Genomic DNA, 24,918 nt, shown 5'->3' on the forward strand with positions numbered 1-24,918 from the left:
AGAATTCTATGTCCTAATTTATTTCGAAGAAAAAAGACTATTAAGTAACTAAGAAAAATAAAAAGAATTATTTAAGCCACTTAAAATGTAATTGACTCTTACCAAACTAATAGAATAGAGTATGTTTTACATATAATTACAATTTGGGGGGAGGTACCCCACGTTTAGCTTCTCAATTATGTTTTTATTAGGCAAATGTTAAATGAGTTTCCATTCCTGAAGCTATATCTACTGATGTAAGGTGAAACCATACTTGAAAGCACCTTGGATAGAAAGGGAAATTAGGGCTGGGCATGGTGGCTCACTCCTGTAATCCCAACACTTTGGGAGGCCAAGGCAGGTGGATTACTTGAGTCCAGGAGTTTGAAACCAGCCTGGGTAACATGGCAAAACCCTGTCTCTATAAAAAATTAGCTGGGCGTGCTGGCATGTGCCTGTGGTTCCCCAGAAACTTTGGAGGCTGAGGTGGGAAGATCCCTTAAGTCCAGGAGGTGGAGGTTGCAGTGAGCCAAGATCATGCCACTGCACTGCAGCCTGGGGGACAGAGAGAGACCCGTCTCAAAAAACAAAAACAAAAAAAACCGGAAGGGAAATTAGTAGTTTTCTACATGGATAATAAGCATACCTCTGACAATCTGACAGTTGACATAGACAACAAACTCATTTTTGTTGGAAAAAAACTATTTCTTTGTTTTGTAGGTGGGAATCTGTATTTTCAATGTAATTATTCAGTTGTTCAAGTCCTTAGTTCAAGCACACTTTTTTGGTTGTAGTTTAAACTTAGTAAACCATGAAGCCTAGAGTCACAGAGTTCAATATATTTGGTTTCCTAGCTCTGCGGAGTTTAGCAGGCATACTTGTTGCCAGTTAAGAGTTTCAGATATTAATGGCCATTGGAGAGTGCTGGTCATTGGGAGTACTGTGACAACATGAGGAGGGGAACCAAAATCAACAACTCCAAAAGATGGCTAAGGTACAAAAGAAGGAAAGTAAAGAGCAGGCTTAGAAGCTTCTGAGATGCGAGCCAGGCAACAGCTGCTGTGTGCTTTAGGAGCTGAGCTGCCACACACTGTGCCAGGGATTTTAAATTCCTTTCCAAATATTTTCAACAGCTTTAAAGTTTCTATTATTTATTTTTGCTGCGGTCTAGGTGTGATGAAATTGCTGATGTATAGCCAACTCTTTAGAATGAATCTGGCCTACAATGGAAGGAGATATTTATGGTCTACAGTGAGGGTTTTGTTCCTATCACAGCAAAAAAAAAAAAAAAAAAAAAGCCAGAATTTATGATAAATTGTTAGGATTGATAATAAATTGTCAAGATTTGCATTAATTGAGAGATGTGACTGAGCAAATACAGAGCCCCAAATAATAAATCACATTACTTTCATAAAATTAAGGGTTAAAGAGAGAATTAAATATAGTGTGACTCAAATCTTCTGCTTTCCTTCTTTTTGCTCTACCTCATAGGAAAGCATACACACATCCTATACATGTGTGTGTATTTATACAAATATAACTGGTATCTCCCAAGCCAACTTTACAAAAGCAGCTGTAGCATCCTTCAAGGTGGGCTAGAATTCATTCCTTGGAAAAATGTTAATTGAAGACTACTGCACAAGGCCGGGTGCGGTGGCTCAAGCCTGTAATCCCAGCACTTTGGGAGGCCGAGACGGGCGGATCACGAGGTCAGGAGATTGAGACCATCCTGGCTAACACGTTGAAACCCCGTCTCTACTAAAAATACAAAAAACTAGCCGGGCGAGGTGGCGGGCGCCTGTAGTCCCAGCTGCTCGGGAGGCTGAGGCAGGAGAATGGCGTAAACCCGGGAGGCGGAGCTTGCAGTGAGCTGAGATCCGGCCACTGCACTCCAGCCTGGGCAACAGAGCAAGACTCCGTCTCAAAAAAAAAAAAAAAAAAAAAAAAAAGACTACTGCACAAATAATAGGCCTATGTGTTTTCTCAGAGTATTTTGCATTTTTGCTTAATTATATGACAGATTTAGTTTAGTATGTCCCTTCTTTCTATTTCCCTTCCTTGTTTTAAGCTTTTGAACATTTTACTTCTGTGAGAATCAGAGGTGGTAACATTTTACACGTTCTTTGATCTGCAAATGATTTACAGGTGACTTGGTTTAAAATAACTAGATGATTCTCAACTTTCTCATTTTTCTTCATCTTGGCATTGTAAGATGTCTAATTTCCTTTATTTCCATAGTGACACTGAAATGACTGCTCTTTGGTACAGTTCTCTAAGGGTTAAGTGCCAAAAAGCCAAGGTAAAACTTTGATTGGGTTCGGCCCCACAGCTTCTGTCCCACAAACATCTGTCTCTTCTAACCTCTATTTCTATCTAAGATGAGACAGAAGCAGACTTCCTGACTGTATCCTGGAGTTTTTGTTTAGGATTTGTGTTAGTTTTAGGGTGCTTATGAAAATTCCTGTGTTTGTCAAGGTCAAGAATGGGTCCTTTTGAAAATATGAACAAGATAAGACACACACAGCTATAGAATATTATTTGTAGGAAATTATTAAACATAAAAATATTGGTCTGATCTTAAAGTAATGCATGTCAATATAATTTAGTGTCTGTTTTACATAGACTATCTTTAATTTTAATGGAAATGAGGTTATTTTCATTAGCTGCATAGATTATGAAAACCAAACTCAACTGTGAAACTACCCTGAGCTAAAGGAGGATAATTTAATAGAAGTTTTGGGAATAGGTCAGCCTTTGCATTGTGGAAAGAGATAGAATTGCTAGAAGAGAGCGTAAATGTATAAAATTAGCTATAAATGTAACTTGATTTTTTTCCTTTCTGATACTGGGAAGGAACATGAGCTCTGCAACGTCCAGTAGCAGCCTTTTCAGAGAAGCAAGTTTGGCTGATTACAAATAACCAGTTTGCTTATTTATCATGAATTGTGGAAGACACAAATGTCAGTACGTATTGTTCCTTCAATGTAACCTGTGCCAGTTGGCGGAAGTCTCAGAGGATTGCTTTGTCCCTTCCTCTGTCAGAACAGTGACTCTGTGTTAAGCCACTTCCTTCTGTGCATGAATGGAGAGATTTGGCCTCACCGTTATGAGCGGTCTCACAGGCATGAATGTTTATAATACACATCAAAGATCTCTCTTGAATGTTGTCTGGAAAATTGTTTTTGTTTGTTTTTTGAGTAATAGAAGGCTAATATTAGTGCTTGTTTGAGTACTAACCATAATAAAGGCATCAAGGCACAACGCAGATATGTATTAGCAACTCAAAAGAGTAAAATTTGAGACACCGTCCTTTTTGAATCTAGAAAACAAATGTCTTCCTCCCTGTTTTCTCTTAGCCCCAGTTTAATTAAAAATTAAGCCACAATAAAATATGGATAACTCATAAATAGTTAATATTAAACTACTGGCTACTGAGAAATCAGCTGCTAAAAAGTATTTCTTTATGTTACTAAGGTCACACCATGCAAAGACCAGTATTGCTGGTACTCCTTGAAGGAATTATGTCCCTGGTAACTGAATTCTGTGAATTGTCACTTTTTTCCTCATTGTATTAGGATCATTAGGAATTGAAGTTGTCATGTTCACGCTGCTTTAAAAAAAATTCCATTATACTTTTGAGTATGGTTTAATTCTTTATTCCTAAGGCAGTCAAAACTTCCCTCTCAGAAGTGAAACATTTTTCTCGTGTTGTGTGTTCCCATTTGGGCTAACCTAACATTTCTTTAGCTGATACTCTCCCAAGATAGTTGCCAAATTACTACCAATAGTCCTTCCATACCTGCTTTGGTGCCTTCTTTTGATAACCAAATAAACCACAGACTACTATGTCTAATTTTTACATATTCAAAGTGTCTTTGTCTTGCTGGTATTAAATGTTTGGGATTTATAGCATGAAGCCAATGCGGATTTCTGGTCCATGGAACGATGGTTTGACCGCAGCCCACCCCTCTTTGGGAAGGAATGTCTTTATGTTGGGTGGAGTGAAGGGCGTTGGGGGTAATGTACCACTTTAGCTGTATGTGCATGTGTTCTCTGCTGCAGGCTTGTCCATGCGATCGTGCCTGGAGCACTCTGGTTTCCAGGTGACAGACACGATTCACGGTATAGTATGAGACCTCTGAAGTTGGAGCATTCTCTACAGCTTTAATTTCTTTCTTTTAGTTCTTGGATTCAAGAATTGCTTTTAAAAAAGAAAGTTGTAATGCTTGTTAAGTAGCACCAGCTACAGTTTGTGCTGTGCTTAAAGAGGTACAGTGATTAAGATTTCAGAATGTTGTGTAATAAATATATCACTTTTTTTTTTTTGTCCAAAGCAAATCAGATTCCTTTCTTCTGTTTCCTCAGTAGAAAATGACAAACATTTAGGAATTTTAGAAGTTTATGGGCCTCAACTTGATAATTTAATTGAAGTAATCAAGTTCTTCCTTCATACCACTTCCAGCATTAAGGAAACACCATATATATTTTGATATTTTGGTCAGAATTAGAAACAAACGTCCTTCTTTGTCCTTACCAGTCAGTGTGCTTTCATACACTGGGTACCTGAGACCTTAGGGAGCTCTGCAGTGCTGATCTGATGTAGTGAAGCGCACTTCCTGTAAAGGTGTTGCTTACAAGTCAACCCTTGGGATACTTAGAGGGAAGGTATTTTATTTAGTCTTGGAAGTCTGGGGAGTATTGGATCAGCAGGTTGCCCTGGATCAGACATACATTTTGAGAACTTCCTGAAATGGGCCTCTTCTATTTTTTTTTTTTGGAAATGGAATCTCGCTCTGTTGCCCAGGCTGGAGTGCAGTGGCGCGATCTCAGCTCACGGCAACCTCCACCTCTTGAGTTCACGCCATTCTCCTACCTGAACCTCCTGCGTAGCTGGGACTACAGACGCCCACCACCACGCCCAGCTAATTTTTTGTATTTTTAGTAGAGACAGGGTTTTACCGTGTTAGCCAGAATGGTCTTGATCTCCTGACCTCGCAATCCACCCGCCTTGGCCTCCCAAAGTGCTGGGATTACAGGCATGAGCCACCGCTTCTGGCCGAAATGGGCCTTTTAAAAACCTGGGTTTCCACTCATCTGTCTTTCTATTGGCTTATGTTGCTTAAAATGTTTTAGAAGTTCTAGTTTCCTAGGGATGTTCATCAAGTCATCCAATTTTGAAATTATTAGTGTCCAAAAAGATCAAGTTGTTTTAGATTGGTCCTTGGGATAATTGAAGACACTCTAGAGACTACCATAAAATGTTAGAAATCACTTATCTGTTTAAATTCTTGTAATTCATATGTGCTCTTTAGATAATAACATAAGCTATACTTTAAATCATTGCATGAGATCTCACATTTTAATGTGTTCTGTAAAATGTTTTCAGAAAGTGCTATAAGTTGCCGGGCGTGGTGGCTCATGCCTGTAATCCCAGCACTTCGGGAGGCTGAGGCGAGCGGATCACCTGAGGTCAGGAGTTCAAGAAAGTGCTGTAAGAAGCCATAAAAGCAATAAATACAGGATGATTTCATTTTTTTCATAGAAATCAGGAAGAAATAAGGTTAGGGTCCATGATAACTCTGAGAGGAAAACATATTGCAAAGAAACCAAATGTTAATTGAAAGAGTTGCATAACTCTTTCAATTCTGTAGAATTGAACACATTCTATAGAGTCATGGTTCTCAGGCTTTTTCCTGCCCCACCTCTCCTGAGATGGAACATAGCTGCATCGTCAACAGGGACTCGGCAGGCCAGGGATTATAACAGATGCCACGCCTGTATTAAAAATCATTTCTCTCCTAGAGGGTTGAGTGTGGTGAGATGACCAGTGTGGGTATTAAGGGTCTCTGAAGCCACGGGCTACCCAGTAAAGAAGCATGCCACTCCAAGACCAAATGGGCATCACAGCTACTGAATTGAATCCGAATGATGTACCACATGCTCCTGTTCTCAGGGTGAATACGATGGCCTGGGAGTTGTTCAGTACTCAGCTCAGGAAGGTAATACCAGATTAGTAGAAAGATGGATTATTTTCCCAGACCAAAATTTAGATATCCTAGAAATTAAGTTTAGGATTTTTTTTTTTTTTTTGAGTAGGAATATTTTTTTTTTTTTTTTTTTTTTTTTTTTTTTTTTGAGACAGCCTCACTCTGTCGCCCAAGCTGGAGTGCAATGGCATGGTCTTAGCTTGCTGCAACCTCTGCCTCTCAGGTTCAAGCGATTCTTGTGCCTCAGTCCCCTGAGTAGCTGGGATTAGAGGCATGCGCCACCACACCTGACTAATTTTTGTATTCTACGTAGAAACGAAGTTTCACCATGTTGGTCAGGCTGGTCTCAAATTCCCAACCTCAGGTGATCCTCCCACCTTGGCCTCCCAAAGTGCTGGGATTACAGGCATGAGCCACCGCGCCCAGAAAGGATTATTCTTACTTATTTGTTTATAGGTCTCAAAACATTTTTAAAAGGTCACAATCAATTTACTGTTTTATGTAAAGCCTTTAAAAGAGACAGTAAGGTGAATGATCCATTTAGTTATTTTTTGGTGAGGAAGGAGTGGTAGGAAGAAGAGAATGTTATCCATGTTTCTTAGTTTTCTTTTTTTGTATGTATTTTTCTTTTTTTCTATTAAAAAATGGATGGCACAAATTTTTTTCTACAAAAAACCTGTACTCTCATTTGTATATCATTTTAGTTCAGCAGCCACCATTATATTTAACAGTACCTGTTTCTATTCTGTATTATGATTTTTTTGTGCGTGTGTGAGATGAAGTCTCACTCTATTGCCCAGGCTGGAGTGCAGTGGGGCGATCTTGGCTCACTGCAATCTCCGCCTTCCAGGTTCAAGCCATTCTCCCGCCTCAGCCTTCCAAATAGCTGAGATTACAGGCGCCTGCCACCAGGCCTGGCTAATTTTTTTGTATTTTTAGTAGAGAAGAGATTTCACCATGTTGGCCAGGATAGTTTTGAACTCGTGACCTCAAATGATCTGCTCCCCCCTCAGCCTCCCAAAGTGCTAAGATTACAGACGTGAGCCACTGTGCCTGGCTCATATTATATTATCCATAATCAATAATGATTTGGTTTCTTAAATAGCATTTCCAATTTATTTTGCTATTGATGACATGGTGTTCTTTGTAGCTGATTCATCACTTTTTAAAATCTGTCTCACAAGCAGCTCATGTAGGTAGTGGACCTTTAAAGACACTTTGAAGATAAATGTTTCAGATGTTAAAGATGTTTTAAATGACATTTAAATGATAGCTCTATGTGACTTAACGACACTTTCTTTATGCCACTTTCACCAATTCTTACTATGCACAGACTCTAGAGAAAACTGAGGTGCTGGTTTGTTTCATCTCCCAGTGGGGCTTTATTCATTTAGTCATAAACCTACTTCCCTCAGTATTAGAGAAGTCTTTCATTAAGTACTGGCCAAGTAAGTTTATTCTGTCTGATGGCTTAAATAGGTTAAAAGAAATACACCTGCTGTATTGTGGAACATTAGGTAACTTAAAGTAGGTTTTTGAATCCTAAAATCATCTAACACAAAATACGATAAAGGGATGTCTCTTCCTTCTTGGTCCTGGAGTTGTCTTACTACTTACTGATTTTTTACAATTTCATTTTATGAGACGGAGTCTCGCTTTGTCGCCAGGCTGGAGTACAGTGGTGTGATCTTGGCTCACTGCAACCTCAGCCTCCTGGGTTTAAGCGATTCTCCTGCCTCAGCTTCCCGAGTAGCTGAGACTACAGGCGCCCATCACCACACGCAGCTAATTTTTGTATTTTTAGTAGAGAGGGGGTTTCACCATATTGGCAAGCATGGTCTCTATCTCTTGACCTCGTGATCTGCCCGCCTCGGCCTCCCAAACTGTTGGGATTACAGGCATGAGCCACCGTGCCTGGCCCATTTTATTTTTAAAGCATGAAGTAGAACATTTTGAAAACCCATGCTCTATAATATGAACATTTACTGCTTTTCATAGTCTCATTTAAAATACAAAGTCTAAATAGCCGGGCGTGGTGGCGCACACCTGTAATCCCAACTACTCAGGAGGCTGAGGTGGGAGAATCACTTGAACCCAGGAGGTAGAGGTTGCAATGAGCTGAGATCGCACCACTGCACTCTAGCCTAGGTGACAGAATGAGACGCTGTATCAAAAACAAAAAACAAAACAAAACCCAAAGCCTTAAAATGCAATTTTGTTAGAAAAGTAAACATTTGAAACCTTGCACCAAATGTATTTATTATAAAAATAATACAAGCTTTTAAGCACTTTTTAAAGTATAGAAGTATTTAAAGTAAAAATGAAGGTCCTCTATTTTTTCATTTTACTCCCTAGCTAATATAATTTAGACTTTCAGGAATTTCGTTTTTAAATTTAAAAGTTCTTGGCCAATCAAAAAATCTTTTTCAGGCTGGTCATGGCAGCTCATGCCTGTAATCTCAGCCCTTTGGGAGACTGTGGCAGGAGGATCACTTGAACTCAGGAGTTCAAGAGCAGCCTGGGTAACACAGTGAAATCCCACCTCTACAAGAAAAAAAAAAAAAGGCCAGGTATGGTGACACATGCCTGTGGTCCTGCTACTTAGGAGGCTAAGACAGGAGGATTGCTCGACCTGGGGAAGTCGAGACTGCAGTGAGCCCTATTCCTGCCACTGCACTCCAGCCTGAGAGACAGAGCGAGACCCAGTCTCCAAATTTTTCTTTAAAGTTTCACCTCTTAAAAGCTAGCTTTAAAATAGTAATTACGCCTCCTTAATTAATGCCGTCACTGTAGCCTCTTTTATTTCCTACATCACAGGCTAATGAATATATGACTCTAACTTAAGATTCTCTTGAAAACTAAGCCCAAAATAGGAAGGAAAGAAAGGTGGGAGGAAGCCAGTGGCAATATATTTTTTATTATTATGTGCCTTTTAAGTGTAGAATTCAGTGGTTTTCAGTATATTTATGGAGTTGGGTGTCTTAGGCATAATTGAGACATTCTGATTTCTTAGGTCTTGAAATTTCAATGTTTATTTTTTAAAAGTTTTTATTATGGGGAATTTCAGATATACCCTAAAGTAGAAGAGTATAATGAACCCCAGTGTCCATTCTTCATCTTCCCCTCACCAGCCAGTCTTCTTCCATCTTTTCCCTCATTTACTCCCCCAGGGTTATTTTGAAGCAAATTCCAGGTGTTATATTATTCTGTAAATGTTTCAGTCTGTATCTATACAAGATGATTTTTAAAAAATGACCACAGTAATGTTCACATTAAAAAAATTTAATAATTACTTAATATTAAATAACCAGTGTTCAAATTTCTAATAAATGTAAAAAGCTTAGTTTTGTTTTATAACTTATAGAAGATAATTTTTATTAACTTGTTAGAGAAAAGTTTGATGTCATACTAAATATACAATGTATTTTAATATCTGCTTCAAATGAATTTATGTCACTGAAGTAAAATCCCACAGATGATTATATATATACTTATATATATACATATAGATATATATATATTTTTTGGAGTCAGAGTTTTGCTCTTGTCACCTAGGCTGGAGTGCAGTGGCATGATCTCAGCTCACTGCAACGTCTTCCTCCAGGGTTCAAGTGATTCTCCTGCCTCAGCCTCCTGAGTAACTGGGATTACAGGCACGTGCCACTATGCCCGGCTAATTTTTTTGTATTTTTAGTAGAGTTGGAGTTTCACCATGTTGGTCAGGCTGATCTCAAGCTCCTGACCTGAGATGATCCACCTGCCTCAGCCTCCCAAAGTGCTGGGGTTACAGGCGTGGGCCACCGCGCCCGGCCCCAAAATGTATTTAACTTCCTGTCTTCCTGGACGAAAAAGTTCTTCTCTTACCTTTCCATGAATATCCACTTGGTTTGAGATTTCCTGGTCTTACACTTCTTATTTACAGGACTTAGGGAGACTGAACATTCTGTACTGAGGAAACAGAACAGAGGGCTGGATATTGCAGAAGTCCATCTTGCCTTCATAATGGTGCTCTTTTGGTATAAGTAATGAATTCATCTGGAGGTGGACTGAGGGGGAGTGGGCAGGGGAGATTATCATGGAATTTACTACCACTTATAGTGCCAATATGTTTAAAGAAAGGCAAGGCCTTGGGGACTCAGCCAATTTTTAACTTTGGATGAAGTAACTTGCTTTTGAGAGCACCATTAGATAAGGGAAAGGGACTTCTGATGGCTAAATAACCCATTAACTGTATCTCCCTAAGAAGATACAGTTAGAGTAACAACAGCATAGGAATAACCATAGTCATTTAGAATTGTGTACAGGTCAAATCCCGTTACAACGATTTCAGAAGAGTATCAAACTTTCTTATTTGTCTTAAAGCTTATACTGCAAAGTATTAATATGTAATATATCATAGAACTTTTTTATTCTTAAGTTTCTTTGGGGAAAAAAGCACAAGGACTTCTGAAGGGGCATTTCTAATTAACCCCACGGCTAGCTTCCTTGTTACCAAGATCCTGGATGGGAATTTGCTGTTGCTGGTTGGCTGCATGGCACCAGGCAGCTCCTTGGGCTCACTTGCCTCGTGCTGTACCGCTCTGGAGCGTTCATTTATTCATGCAGCCTAAAAAGTGTAGTGGGCATCAAGATTTGCTTGGTGCTCTGGGAGAAGACTAACATCAAGAAAAGATGCAGTCCCTATTCATTAGGAATTTACAGACTGCTTGGAAGGGGCGACCACCAAAGCAGAGTCTAAGGTAACAGTGCAGTCACGAGAGTATTTGGAATTAGGGTGAAGTGAAGCTTTCCAGTGCTTACCACATCGCACATCAAATCATCTGCAAAGATCTGAAAGCATTTTTGTAGTATTTTGATTTTTATAACCTTCATTGTAACGGGATTTAACGTGTAACATCTTTTCATTAGAGAACTGCAGATTACACAAATGAAAATATCATAAATCCCCATTTGTACTTTCTGTACTTTGTACCAAGTATACTTAACTGTATGCTAAATATAGTATTGAATATGTATCAGTGCAAATATTAAGAGTCTTTTGCAAATAGATTTATGAACATGGGTACTTCTTTTGTTTACTTTTGTATTGAGTAAGATAGAACATGTACTGTTTATACAAAACATGCATTAAAATGTCTGGAATGTTATTTCAGTGTGTGATGGATGAGTGGTTGCTTTAAATCACTAGGTTTTTGATTGGTGCTAGAGTAGCTGGTGTTGCTTAACGTGGCATTTTTTTTCCTGTCCACACTTTCCACCCTTGGTACAGGTATTTTTGATAAAGCTGTGGAATGGAAAGGTATGTTTTTCATGGGATGTTCAAGAATCTGTTACATTAAATTTTTTTAAAGAGGTTTCCTTTATGGGATTCCTTTTGGGTCTGGCTTAAGCAGACTTAGTTTAATTGTAACAAGTAACATTTTTAGAGGCAGTGTTTGAGTATAAAAGTTTGTCATGACACAAGTTTCTGACTTGACTTTTCCCCATTCCCTTATTAAAGATAGTACGAAGGATTTTAAAGCATTTGGGGTGGGGGGTTGCTCTTAAAATGTATGATCTGTGCCATGAAGAATGTAGCCCAAGGGTTGTTTATGGTAGTTAATGATCTAGTGTGTTGTTATTGCTAGAATCCTGGTTACCATAAATTTGCAATTTCATTGAGGAAAGTGATGTAAAAGTATTTCTTAATATATTAATATGTGAAATAATTTTAGAGACTTTTTTAAATTCACACAGTCCTCTTTATGGTGGAGGAACAGTTCAGCTTGAGCTGGTGACCGACTGAACTAGAGGGGTTACTCCAGGAAAGTGGCGAGTCGGCAGGGCATGTCTGCACAGATTTTGTGCCAGGTTTCCTGCCTGCACAGCACTTTCTTCTCTGTCCGAGTTCTGTGCTGACCACAGCTGTCCACAGGCATGTTTACACTCCCTGTTCTTGCAGGTTGACTTGAGAGAACCACGTAGCTAAATTGGTGAGAGACTCAGCCTGACCGCTTGTCTTTAGAAGGCCTGATTGGAAGAGTGCACTCTATTGACTTTCCTCTAACAATGAAATTGTGAAAGGTACATGGGGCGGCTGTGAGACGTGCAGCTATCGGGTCTCACCGGCACATCCCTTTTCTCGTAAAGCAATGAAGCACTTTCTAAGGCGTTGGTACTAGTGCTGGAGGCTGCTGGTGCATTAGATGCTGCCCGTCACATCGGTGGGCTGAGAAATCTTCCTTAAAGACCTGTGATGTTTTGTAAACCCTGACTGTTCTGGTGGTTGCAAAGTTAGTGTTTGTTCAGTGTTCCCCATCTCACTGGAAGTGTTTCCTTTTTCTCATTCATAGAGATCCTGTAATAAAGAGGGATCCGAACAAGCTCAGAAAGAAAATGAATTTCAAGTAAGTAATTGAGTCTTTCTGCATCTGTTTGAGATGTGAACTGGTGTTAGCCACCCTTTGCTACTCCAGGGCTTGGCAGTGTCTCTTATCTACCCTTGGAAAATCCTGATCTATCTTTCTGCCAGGAGGGGCTCTTGGTATATTTATTGGAAGCCACCTTGCAGAGACTGAGTGAGCAGTGGGTATTCCTCTTTCCTCCTGAGAGTGTAGACTGTGGAAGTTTGGTGTCTTTATGGCAATCGAAACAGCAATGGGATGCTGGCAGATGGCAGCAGGGGAGCATTCGTGTGTGGTACCCAATGTGGAGGCCTTGGCTGCCGCTGCTGTGATGCCTTTCTCACCCCCTCTTGGTCGTACCCACGGCCCAGTGGTTTTGGTGACCACCCTTTTTCCCTGGGCAAGCAGCAGTGTTTTTTCCTATGCATGATACCCAAGTTGGAAAAGCTTCTTCCTAGACTTAGAGAATGTGACCCCACTCTATGAAACTCGCATGTGCAGATGGCTTGAGGCCGAGAGCACTGATGGAGCCTCAGAAGCAGGGGTCTGGGGTGTTGGTCTGCATGCCCCAGCGTAAGCACCTTTTGAGCATCTCTGCTGTTACGTGCAGGCTCACAGAGAAGGGTGCATGTGCACACATGCCCAACATACGTGGATCTAAGATGTAGATACACGTACACATCGCTACATCACTTTTACCAATTGTAAAATTTTTTTTTTTTTTTTTTTTTTTTTTTTTTTTTTGAGACGGAGTCTCGCTCTGCCGCCCAGGCTGGAGTGCAGTGGCCGGATCTCAGCTCACTGCAGGCTCCGCCTCCCGGGTTCACGCAATTCTCCTGCCTCAGCCTCCCCAGTAGCTGGGACTACAGGCGCCCGCCACCTCGCCCGGCTAGTTTTTTGTATTTTTTAGTAGAGACGGGGTTTCACCGTGTCAGCCAGGATGGTCTCGATCTCCTGACCTCGTGATCCGCCCGCCTCGGCCTCCCAAAGTGCTGGGATTACAGGCTTGAGCCACCACGCCCGGCCTGTAAAACTTTTATAATCAATATAAAAATAGCCAAGAAATAGGCTGAGTGTGGTGGCTCACGCCTGTAATCCCAGCATTTTGGGAGGCTGAGGCAGGTGGATCATGAGGTCAGGAGTTCAAGACCAGCCTGGCCAACAAGGTGAAACCCCGTCTCTACTAAAAACAGAAAAATTAGCTGGGCATGATGGTGGGCACCTGTAATTCCAGCTACTTGGAAGGCTGAGGCAGGAGAATTGCTTGAACCTGGGAGGCGGAGGTTGCAGTAAACCCAGATTGTGCCACTGCACTCCAGCCTGGGTGACAGAGCAAGACACTGTCCCCCCAATGCAAAAAAAAAAAAAAAAAAAAAAATCAAGAAATAGACATTAAAACAATTGAGCTAAAAAAGGAATGAAAGTGATGATATTTTTTCCACATGTTTCAGCAGCTTGTTTTGCATGTGTCCTGCTCTGGGGGCCCTGCTAGAAGATCTAGAACTTGTGCTCTCTGGAGTGACAGTGACTGGGAAGTCCTTGGGTGGGAAGTGATTGACATTCTGTTGTCAACCATTCCAGGCCCTTTGTACAGAGACCTTTGGACATCCTGGTAGCTGAAAATGTTGGATCACAAGGACCTCCGTGATGCTAAATCCAAAGTACTTTTCAGTTCTCATTTTATTTTGACTTCTCAGTAGCATTTGACATGACCCCCCGCCCTTTTGAAATGTTTCCTTTCCTGAGGGTAGCCATGACACAGAGACACAGTACAGATCTGGCTGTCTACATGCTGGGGTGCCCCATGGTTTGACCATAGGCCCTCTTCTATGTTGTCCTCTCTCCCTCAGTCACCTGATCTGTAGGCCAAAGGGCCACTGCATTTTTCCTCCAGCCCTGACCTCGACTTGGAACTAATGCCATTGGCTAGCAGTCTCTCCTCGGATATCTCACACGCCCCTCGCCATGTCCTACACTGCATGCTTGGGCTCTTCACATCCCCCCACAGCACAATCAAAATCTAGTCCTTTCTGGTGATCTCTTTTTCTTGGTTGCTCAGCCAGTTAGTTCCCAGGCCAGAAAGCAGGGCGTTACCTCCGCGATCCTGCTGTCACTTACCCTGGCATCCTAACCATGATGTTGATATTGCCTTTGAATTGCACCTTACATCTGTCTTCTTCTCTTGTATCCCACAAACTATTCCCTTTATCGTTGCCATAGTCATCTTTTTGAATTGCCGACCCGCTCGTGTCCACCCCTTGCTTAAGATCCTTCCACGTTCGCTCTGCACCTCTGGCCAGGTTAAGGGGGCCTTTGCCTCCCATGTCCTCAGTAGTCTGACCCCTGCTGATCTTTCCAGCCTCAGCTCACAACCTGCTTCCCCCTCCCTTCATTCCCTCCAGCCAGGTTGTCCTAAACCCTGTGGTTTTTTCCCTGCCCTGGGCCTTTGCAGATGCCTTTTCTGTTGGCTGGCTCCAGGCCTTCACCTGTTTCCCACCCCCTAGCTCTTCTCATAATGAGGATCGGCTGGGGCTTCTTGCACAGGGCCCCTCCTGGCTTTCCAGACAAGGTTGGGGCTTTCATTTCATGCTCTCACAACACCAGGGACTTCTTTGCATTTTTTTTTTTTTTCTTTCTTGAGATAGGGTTTCACTTTGTCATTCAGGCTAGAGTGCAGTGGTGCAACTGCAGCTCAGTGAAGCCTTCTCCTAGGCTCAAACGATCCTCCTGCCTAGCTTCCCGAGTAGCTGGGACTACAGGTGCATGCCCCCACGCTTGGCTGATTTTTTGTATTTCTCCTAGAGATGGGGTTTTGCCGTATTGCCCAGGCTGGTCTTGACCTCCTGAGCTCAAGAAATCTGCCTGCCTCCTTTGGCCTCCCAAAGTGCTGAGATTACAGGTTTGAGCCACCGCGCCCAGCCCTTTGCACTCACTTTCTTTCTCTCTTTTCTTTTTTTGAGACAGAGTTTTGCTCTGTTGCCCAGGCTGGAGTGTAGTGGTGCCATCTTGGCTCACTGTAACCTCCACCTCCAAGGTGGTGAGGCATGATTCTTGTGCCTCGGCCTTCTGAGTAGCTGGGGACTACAGGCATGTGCCATCACACCCAGCTAATTTTTGTATTTTTAGTAGAGACGGGGTTTCGCCATGTTGGCCAGGCTGGTCTCAAACCCGTCACCTCCAGTGATCTGCCCACCTCGGCCTCCCAAAGTGTTGGTATTACAGGCATGAGCCACTGCCCCTGGGCCCTTTGCACTTTCTATGGCTGTAAATTTTCAGTATTATATGATTTTTGCTCACACGAGACGCTGAACTCAAAACAGGCTTTTTCTGCTTCCTGCTGTCCCACTGCAACTACAGCAGCGGGTACAGAGCAGGACGCAGTGAAGAATTGCTGAAGGCTGGTGGCGGCTGCTGCCAGTGGACATCTCAGACGTTCTACCCTTGCCTACTGGTACACACTGTTGTCCATTCCTCTCATCAGGTTCAGATGCCTTCACCTCAGGGGACCCTTCAGTTGTAGCAGCACCACTTTTCCCTCCTCAGGGCCTCCCGAGAAACGGCAGAGATTTGGGTCAAAGGGTAGGCAGGTGGTTGTCAGAGTGGAGGAGTTGGTTTTATCTTCTTACTTGAGCCCTTTTGAGTTGCCGGTTTTGGTCTGCAGACCCTGCTCTTCTGAACATTTACTCCACTAAATGGTCTTCTCCAAGCCTCACTGTCTCAGGAGACTCCCTGCCCTACAGCCTTCTCCAGAGGAGGCGGTTTCCTCAGTCACTTCCCAAGTACCTCAGGGCCACTAGTGGGGTTGGTGCCTTCTTGCTCCTTCCTCATTCCTGCCTGCCATGTCTCCTGTGTTGAAAACCCAGTTTTGTGAGGCTCACACCCGTGGCTCTAGCCCTTGACTCCTCCTGACGGCTCTCATCCCTTGGTGAAGATTTCAGTCCATGGGTCAGCCTCTGAGTTTGTTTTGGTTCCTGCTGTCATTCTCTGGGCTCTGTATCTTGACCTCCTCATCCACTAACAACCTTTTCCTCTCATTCCTCTTCCATCATCCACTCACGGATGTGCTCCAGACCTAATTGCCAGAAATTGTGCCCTCTCTGACATGAAGAGAAAAAGGAAGGCCTGAAACAGACCTCTTGGCTGTGGAAGGCAAACCTGGAGAAACTCAGTAGGCTGCCCAGCAGTGGTGAGCACCCACCCAAGGCTTGGCCCCATACTGTAAGATGAAGCTGGTCCTGCCAATGATGACATGCCAGTTTCAACAACCCGTCTGCTGACCTCCCAGTACACTTTGGCACCCCCGTAGCCATGGCTCTGTGACCACCACTGAGACCTCTGGTCCAGACACGGCTGACTCCTGGCTTTCCTTCAGTCCTCCGTCCCACGTTCACCTTGCCCGGCTGAAGAGCTACACTCTGCCATCATGAGCCTTGCCTTCCACACATTCTCACTCACTCTCTCCACTGGCCTTCTGCTGGACTCATCTCACAAAACCCCACCCCTGCCAAACCCGGCCACCCACTTGCCTTCTCTGTGCTGCACCCAAGCAGCTGAACATTGTTAGAGGAAAAATCCATCATTGGCAGGACCAGCTTCATCTTACAGTTATGGGGCCAAGCCTCGGGTGGGCGCTCACCACTGCTGGGCAGCCTCTGAGTTTCTCCAGGTTTGCCTTCCAGAGCTGAGAGGTCTGTTTCAGGCCTTCCTTTTTCTTTTCAAACCTCCCTGTTCCTGCCCTGAACAGGCAGTATCACCTCACTCCCCAGCTGCTGCTTCTCTCCTGTCTTTGCCTGTAAGCCCTCTGCATTTGTACCCGTGTCTTCCACTGACTGTGAAGGGCTGTCCTTCCCTGGGCTGCATGTGTTGAACTCTCCACTTGTCTGCTTTTGGGCCTGACTTCTTGACCTGTCCCTTCACCCCTTGTGCCTTCCTCTCCCCTTTTTCATTGGCTGTTTCTTCTCAACCGCTCTGCCATCCAGGTGAGTCCCAGTCACCCCACAGAATCATGAGAAATAATAAAGTGGTCACTTGCCTCGTGCTTTTCTTGGCCCCACCCTGTCCCTGCTTCCTTTCCCACAAGATTTCTGGAGGCGGTATCTCCTGTCTCTGCTTTCTTACTTCCCCGTCTCCTTTTTCGGAAGACAAGTTTGAAAGCATGGGAAAGTATAGTAAGCACCTTTATTCTCACTGTGCAGAATTAGTCATTTATTTTGTCATATTGCTTGATTTCAGTCTTTTTTATATGAACTTATTTTTAACTTCTTATTTCATATCAATTTTAGACTTACAGAAAAAAATTTCAAGAATACTACAGAGAGGCCGGGCATAGTGGCTCACGCCATAATGCCAGCAGTTTGGGAGGCCGAGGCAGGTTCATCACAAGGTCAGGAGATCGAGACCATCCTGGCTAACACGGTGAAACCCCGTCTCTACTAAAAATACAAAAAAAAGTAGCTGGGCGTGGTGGTGGGCACCTGTAGTCCCAACTACTTGGGAGGCTGAGGCAGGAGAATGGCGTGAACCCAGGAGGCAGAGCTTGCAGTGAGCCGAGATCGTGCCACTGCACTCCAGCCTGGGTGACAGTGCGAGACTCTGACTCAAAAAAGAAAAAAAAAATAGTACAGAGATTTCCCATGCACCGCTCACTCAGCTTCCCTAATGTGAACATCTCACATAACCACAGTGCAATGGTCAAAACCAGGACATTAACTTTGATGCAATAATAATAACTAAATGCCTGTAATCCCAGCACTTTGGGAGGCCAAGGTGGGCTGATCACTTGAGGTCAGGAGTTTGAGACCAGCTTGGCCAACAGGGTGAAACCCTGTTTTTACTAAAAATACAAAAATAAGCTGGGCTTGGTAGCGAATGCCTATAGTCCCAGCTACTTGGGAGGCTGAGGCAGGAGAATAGCATGAACCTGGGAGGCGGAGGCTGCAGTGAGCTGAGATCTCGCCACTGCACTCCAGCCTGGGCAACTGGCGACAGAGTGAAACTCCATTGCCAAAAATAATAATAATAATAACTATAATAACAACTAAACTATGAACTGAATTGAATTTCAGAAGTTTTCTGTGCATATTTTCTTTTGTTCTGTCTCAAGATTGAGTTAGATCTCAACATTGCATTGGCTATTTCTCTTTAGTCTTTTTCAGCCTGTAACAATTCTTTTGTTATTTTTAATGTTTATACTTGTGAAGAGTAGTGATCCGTTATTTTGGAAATGTCTCCTCAATTTCAGGTTGTCTAGTGTTTTCTCCCAATTGAGGTTATGAGTTTTTGGCTGAAATACCACAGAAATGCTGTTATGTCTTCTCAAGAGGTTCATAACATCAATACTCTTCTTCCTGGGTTTTAAATAAAGGAAACTTCATAGATAAAGTTGGTTTAAACCTCTTGTTCCATTCTCAACCACTTCTCTCTCCTGCTTCTGCTCATTCTTCACATGCTCCAATCTGTCACCTATCCCCCCATCACTCTGAAACTGTTCTTGTTTTTGTCACCAACAGGTTCCATATTGCCAAATCTAATGGCCACTTAGCAGCATTATTAGGGAATGCCACTCTCCTTCCTGGCAGTGGTGCCTGCCTCACCTCATCTTCCGGCCTGGGCCCTCTTCTTGCTGCCTGAACTTAAACCAGTTTTTCAAGTTGTGGCTTGTGAACCTCTAGTGGGGCATGAAATGTTAGCATGTTGATTGCTTTTTCAAATGAAATAGAGTGGACAATATTAATAAGTATTGCCCAGTTGTGAGAGGGAGTATTGCTGTGGATAATGTTTGTTTTGGGAGTGTATGCGAGGGTGCCCTGTAGAAAGCTTTCTTTTCTTTTTTTTGAGATTGAGTCTCGCTCTGTTGCCCAGGCTGGAGGGCAGTGGTGTGATTTTGCTCACTGCAAGCTCCGCCACCTTGGTTCACACCATTCTCCTGCTCAGCCTCCCGAATAGCTGGGACTACAGGTGCCCGCCACCACGCTCGACTCATTTTTTGTATTTTTAGTAGAGAGGGGGTTTCATTGTGTTAGCCAGGATGGTCTCCATCTCCTGACCTCGTGATCCACCTGCCTTGGCCTCCCAAAGTGCTGGGATTACAGGCGTGAGCCACCGCATCCGGCCAGAAAGCTTTCTTACTATTTAGACAGTCACAGTAAGAAAGGGCATTTTAAGGCCTGTGCTGGTTCCTCTTCTGTCCCCAGGGGATCGAACCCCAGTTTGTGAGCTGTAAACATCATCAACGTGTTGAGGACTTGTGAATTGGTATCTTTGGCCCAGTCCTTTCTGTGAGCCCCAGTCCACCCAGCAATTCATGCTGTTCTCTTCCTTCTCCTCAATTGCCCTGTTCCAGTGAGACAGGCCTCTCAGTTCCTTGAAGGCGTCACACTTGTTCCTCCCTCATGGCCCTGTGCTCCTGTGGGGCTGCTGTGGCTTCTCACACCTCAGATCTCAGGTCAGTTCAGTGTGGCCTCCTTAGAAATACCCACTCCACCACACCAGTCACCCTTGTTTCCCTCATGACAGTGAGCCCCGTCCATAGCTGTGTGTACTTGCTTACTGTCCATTTCTCTCTCTCTCTCTCTCTCTCTCTCTCTATCCCTCCCTCCCTCATGTAAGCCCCGTTGTGGGCAGGGGCCTTATGTGTCTTGTTCTTCGTTGGTTACCTGGCGCTTAGCACAGTGCCAGGACAGAGTAGACATGTAAGTGTGTTTTGGGCCAGTGTATTAATGAGTATTTCTGAAGCCCAAGTAAATTGTTCCAAGTTGAGATATGTGAAAAAATAGGACCAGTTCTCCCTCCACAGTCACTAGCTGTGGCTAAACCAGTGCATGGTGCAGGAGAGAACCCAGCCATGTCTGTCCAACCCCACTTTTTACCATGCTCACTTTCAGGAGCAATCAGGAGGTGCCTGGAGACTTAGTGATGACAAGAAGACCATCAGCAGTTGGTGCACTTATTCTAGGATTCTCTGCCATCCTTAACCTGTTGTGTTTTTTGCTTGTGCCTTGGTGTTCTCTTTCTTTTTTTTCTTTTTTTTTTTTTTTTTGAGACAGTCTTGCTCTGTCGCCCAGGCTGGAGTACAGTGGTGTGATCTCGGCTCACTGCAACCTCTGCCTCCCAGGTTCAAGCGATTCTCCTGCCTCAGCCTCTTGAGTAGCTGGGATTATAGGCGCCCGCCACCATGCCCAGCTAATTTTTGTACTTTTTTTGGTAGAGATAGGGTTTCACCATGTTGGCCAGGCTGATCTCAAACTTCTGACCTCAGGTGATCTGTCCGCCTCGGCCTCCCGAAGTGCTGGGATTACAGGCATGAGCCATGGTGCCCAGCTTCATTTTCTTCCTCTCTAAATCCTTCTCTCCATGTACCATCTCCCCCTTTCTCCCACTGTGAATAAATATTGAACTGCAGTATTACATAAGAATAAGGGTGTTTTTGTTTACAATGTTTAGGACAGTGCTAAAGAGAATTGGAAAGTTCTTACATTTCTTTCCCTCTTCTCTATGTCCTTTCTGGGTTGACTCAGCTCTGGAGAGGATTCTGGCTAGTGCTGGTGACATGTGTTGACAATGCCACACGTAAATAAAGTCACCTCCAAGAATCCTTCCCAGTGGACGTGATGTGCAAAATGCTGAACTTCTGAGTCCAGCACCCCCTTGTCCTGCTATGCCCAGCCCCTGGTTACTTTTGTGTTTTACACAGCATGAGGGTGGGGGTGGGGACCACAGTCTCCAGAGCACCAGGACCGTGCTGCCCCCTGGGGAGCAGGGGAACACAATGTCTAAGCAGAGACTTAGAGGAGGCTTTGCAGACCTTGCTTAAATGCCCCAGAAAGTTTATGTGATGTTGGGCTTGGAGTAAGATGGGGACTGCACCTCTGGACAACTCTACCATAGGACTGAAAAGTGCTTGGAAACCTTTTGACAACTTAACAAGGATACTAGATCTTTGTTGTCGTTCTCTAAGGTTTTAAGAAATAAAACCGGCCGGGCTCGGTGGCTCAAGCCTGTAATCCCAGCACTTTGGGAGGCCGAGACGGGCGGATCACGAGGTCAGGAGATCGAGACCATCCTGGCTACACGGTGAAACCCCGTCTCTACTAAAAAAAATACAAAAAAATAGCCAGGCGAGGTGGCGGGCGCCTGTAGTCCCAGCTACTCGGGAGGCTGAGGCAGGAGAATGGCATAAATCCGGGAGGTGGAGCTTGTAGTGAGCTGAGATCCGGCCACTGCACTCCAGCCTGGGTGACAGAGCGAGACTCCGTCTCAAAAAAAAAAAAAAAAAAAAAAACCTGTCTGATATCAAATCCCACCCTAAAATTCATTAGCTTGATAGATTGATGTTGTCAGTCTATTGTCATATACACAAAACCACAAATTAGGAAAGATTGAGCCTCACAAGATGACAGGTCATAATTGTGAGGATTATACAAATGATAGTTGTAGATGATAATTGTGGAGGATTACCGACAAATCCATTTGCTCCCACAAAATATAAAAGTGACCAAAATACTTTTTGCTTTAATGTGGTGTGGTATCCTTTGGAAGTGGCTTTTCTTTTTTGTTTTCTTCTTACTAACTCTAGTACTGTATCATTTCCTAATAAGTTTGTCCTCTTGGTTTCTCAGTTTTTGGTAACGTGAATGTGTTTAGAGAATGTTTCTCTGGGATCATGTTCCTCTACAGCACATTTCTTCACAGGGGGTGAATTAGAATCATCCGAAACGTTTTTCAAAACAGCTCTGCTGGTGCCTCTCTTTTAATACTTGGGGTAGGACCTAGGAATCTCTTTGCAAAAGTTCTTTTTTTTTTTTTTTTTAAAGAGACTTTGGTGGTGATGGGGCATCTCACTGTGTTGCCCAGATTGGTCTCTTAACTCCTGGCCTCAAGTGATCCTCCCACCTCAGCCTCCCAAAGTGTTGGGATTACAGGCGTGAGCCACCACCTAGCCTGTAAAAGCTCTTTAAGAGATTCAGGTGGACCTCTGGGTAAGAATGACTCCTTCGCTCCAACAGATAGAAACCCTTATGCTGTAATGTGCTGTTTAAGGGGGAAAGACCAAGGACTGAATTTGCTTTGAGATCAAAGCATGGATTTTGAAGGCAAAATGATGATAGATCCCACATTAATTATTAGGACAAAGATAGAACAGACAGCATCATAGAGATTTCAGCAAGACAAACATTCAGTAACAGGAAGAGGTCAGGTATGCCAGCTGAAGTCTGGGATGCTCCATGCTCGGCTGCTCTTTGGACTAGAAAGCCATAGACCCTGGACCTAAATCAGTAATTTTCAAGCTTGTTGGACCCATGAGCCCAATTTAGTAGGCAGAAGGTCCTTTGGATCCTTTGCTTTAACTAGGTGCACTCAACCAAAAGCAAATCAACCCTTACCAGAATGGATGGTGTTGTGGCCTTTGGTGAGATGCCAAGAGTGAGACTCCTATATAGGTTGCGAAATAAATAGAAGCAATAAAAGCACTGATGGATATTTTTCTATTTTTGGAACTAGTGACCTAACTTAAACTCACATTTTAAATCTTATCAATATAGCGTAGTGCTTGCAAGCATGAATCCTGCAAATGACAAGATGTGTGACTTTGGAACCTCTATTTCTTCATATTTAAAATGGGGATGGTGATAACAGTAGTGTCCACATGAAAGAATACTCGTGAGGACTAGATGAAACACTCCTGTGAGAGTGCCTCTGATTCCTGGCGCAGAGCAAACACTCAGTAAACACCTGACTTGTTGCCATCTGTTTTAGGGGGCCGAGGCCATGGTTCTGGAGAGCGTTATGTTTGCCATTCTCGCAGAGAGGTCACTTGGGCCAAAACTCTATGGCATCTTTCCCCAAGGCCGACTGGAACAGTTCATCCCGGTAAGATTTGTTCATAAAGGCTCAGTTGACATAAGCCACAGACAGAAGATGGCTTCTTTGTCTCATTGCTGCAAGAACCTGCAATGCTGGTTCTTGAACTGTTAACCTCACCTATGTCCTTAAACTGTATCAGAAATCATGGAAAGCAACATTTATTTTGTACTCATATCAGAACCTCTTTCTTTCCTGTAAAGGTATATTCATCCAAATTTGAAAAATATATGAAACTTACCATTTCATTGTCCCCTGAGGCTGTGTACCCTGAGACTTTGCCCTTTTTCACCTTGTTCCTCTCAACTTCTGGGGCCCTGCTTTATAGAATTTGCTGCTAGAACACGTTGGCCTTGACTGTACCCTGCTCAGTCTCTGGCTGTAGCCCTGTGAGGGGGCCATGCCTGTTCTTTCCCATCACCCTTCCTTGGTTTGTTTTGTGCATTCCCACTGAGTCTCCCTACCTCCCATCTTCCTGTCCCCATATGCTGGTCAAATTCTTAGATTTCAAGGCCTTGCTCCAATACCTTGCAGTCTTATTTCTAAGCAGTCAGGATTATTTTCCCTTTCTTATTGTCCCAAGGCAGTTTTAGTGTTGCTGTAACATTTACCAGTATACCATGTCTTAGAGTTACATGTACATATCTAAAGCATAGTTTCTGTCCCTCTACCCACCCACCCCAGACTCCATGCCCTGCACAATTCTTCATGCCCAGGGGTTCTCATGAATGGCTCTGAGCCCTGGCAGTACTTCTTTGGTTGGCAATGCTGGTCTTTGTCAGCCTGCAGTCCCTTCCTAGATAGACCAGATATTCCCCATTTTAATTGAGCATAAGCTCCTTGAGGACTAGAGTCATAAGCCGCTAGCTTTTCCTGCCCTGCTGCATGAGATGTCTTATCCATGAGAGGCCTGGGCATGTCCAGGGCTCTCCTGTACATCTGTGCAGATGGAGCCTAGCAGTAGGATGCCTGGCAGAGGGGTGCTCTGCTGTGTCTGGCTGGGGACCAGGGGCAGGGGTTTCTTTGTCTAATCCCACAGCCCAGAAACAGGGAGGCTAGTTGTGCTCTGTCTCCCCAGAAGAGATATCCTCTTCTAGTTGACAGTGGTACTGTCCATCTGTGCTAGCGTTGTGCTAGTTGCCAGTGCTGAGGATGTGTTTAGATGAGTGGATGGTGCCTTCATTGCACCAGCTTTTACCTTTAGTTTGCTCCCTGGCACCTGGCTATGTTTTAGTAGAGACAGGGTTTCTCCATGTTGGCCAGGCTGGTCTTGAACTCCCGACCTCAGGTGATCCGCCCACCTTGGCCTCCCAAAGTGCTGGAATTACAGGCGTGAGCCACTGCACCTGGCCGAGATAATAAGTTTTTGAAAGAATTTTGGAAATAATAAAACCTCATATGGTTATAAGTGGCAATATAGGTGAATCTTACAAATACAATGTCGAATGATAAAACCAAACTGCAGGAGACTGTAAGTAGTATCATACCATTCTATAAAGCCTGATACATTTTAAAAATTGTTTAAGAATGTATGCACATGTAATAAAAGTTCTCTTTTTGGACAAGGTAAGGGAATTGTGTTAACACAATTCAGAATAATAAAAGTATCTTGGGGACAAAAAGGGCAGGCATGAGGACACATAGATTATAGTATCTGTGGAATCGATTTTGTTCTAGTTCTTAAGTTCTATCTATGCTCTTGTATATAT

General features: G+C 43.5%; 1 protein-coding gene across 3 annotated transcripts in view; it reads left to right on the top strand.

Annotated features, from left to right (window-relative positions):
• LOC105469700 (choline kinase alpha) overlaps positions 1–24,918 on the top strand; it is a 72,692-nt gene that overhangs the window by 28,039 nt on the left and 19,735 nt on the right. The window contains exons 3-5 of one of the 3 annotated variants that reach the window (XM_071074155.1): positions 11,236–11,265; positions 12,299–12,352; positions 23,105–23,218. In XM_071074155.1, coding sequence (XP_070930256.1) covers positions 11,236–11,265; positions 12,299–12,352; positions 23,105–23,218 — 198 coding nt within the window. The remainder of the gene's footprint in view (positions 1–11,235; positions 11,266–12,298; positions 12,353–23,104; positions 23,219–24,918) is intronic. The other 2 variants (XM_011721103.3, XM_071074154.1) reach the window with 2 other exon arrangements.

The sequence above is a fragment of the Macaca nemestrina genome, chromosome 12 (assembly GCF_043159975.1).
Source record: "Macaca nemestrina isolate mMacNem1 chromosome 12, mMacNem.hap1, whole genome shotgun sequence".
Classification (NCBI taxonomy): domain Eukaryota; kingdom Metazoa; phylum Chordata; class Mammalia; order Primates; family Cercopithecidae; genus Macaca; species Macaca nemestrina.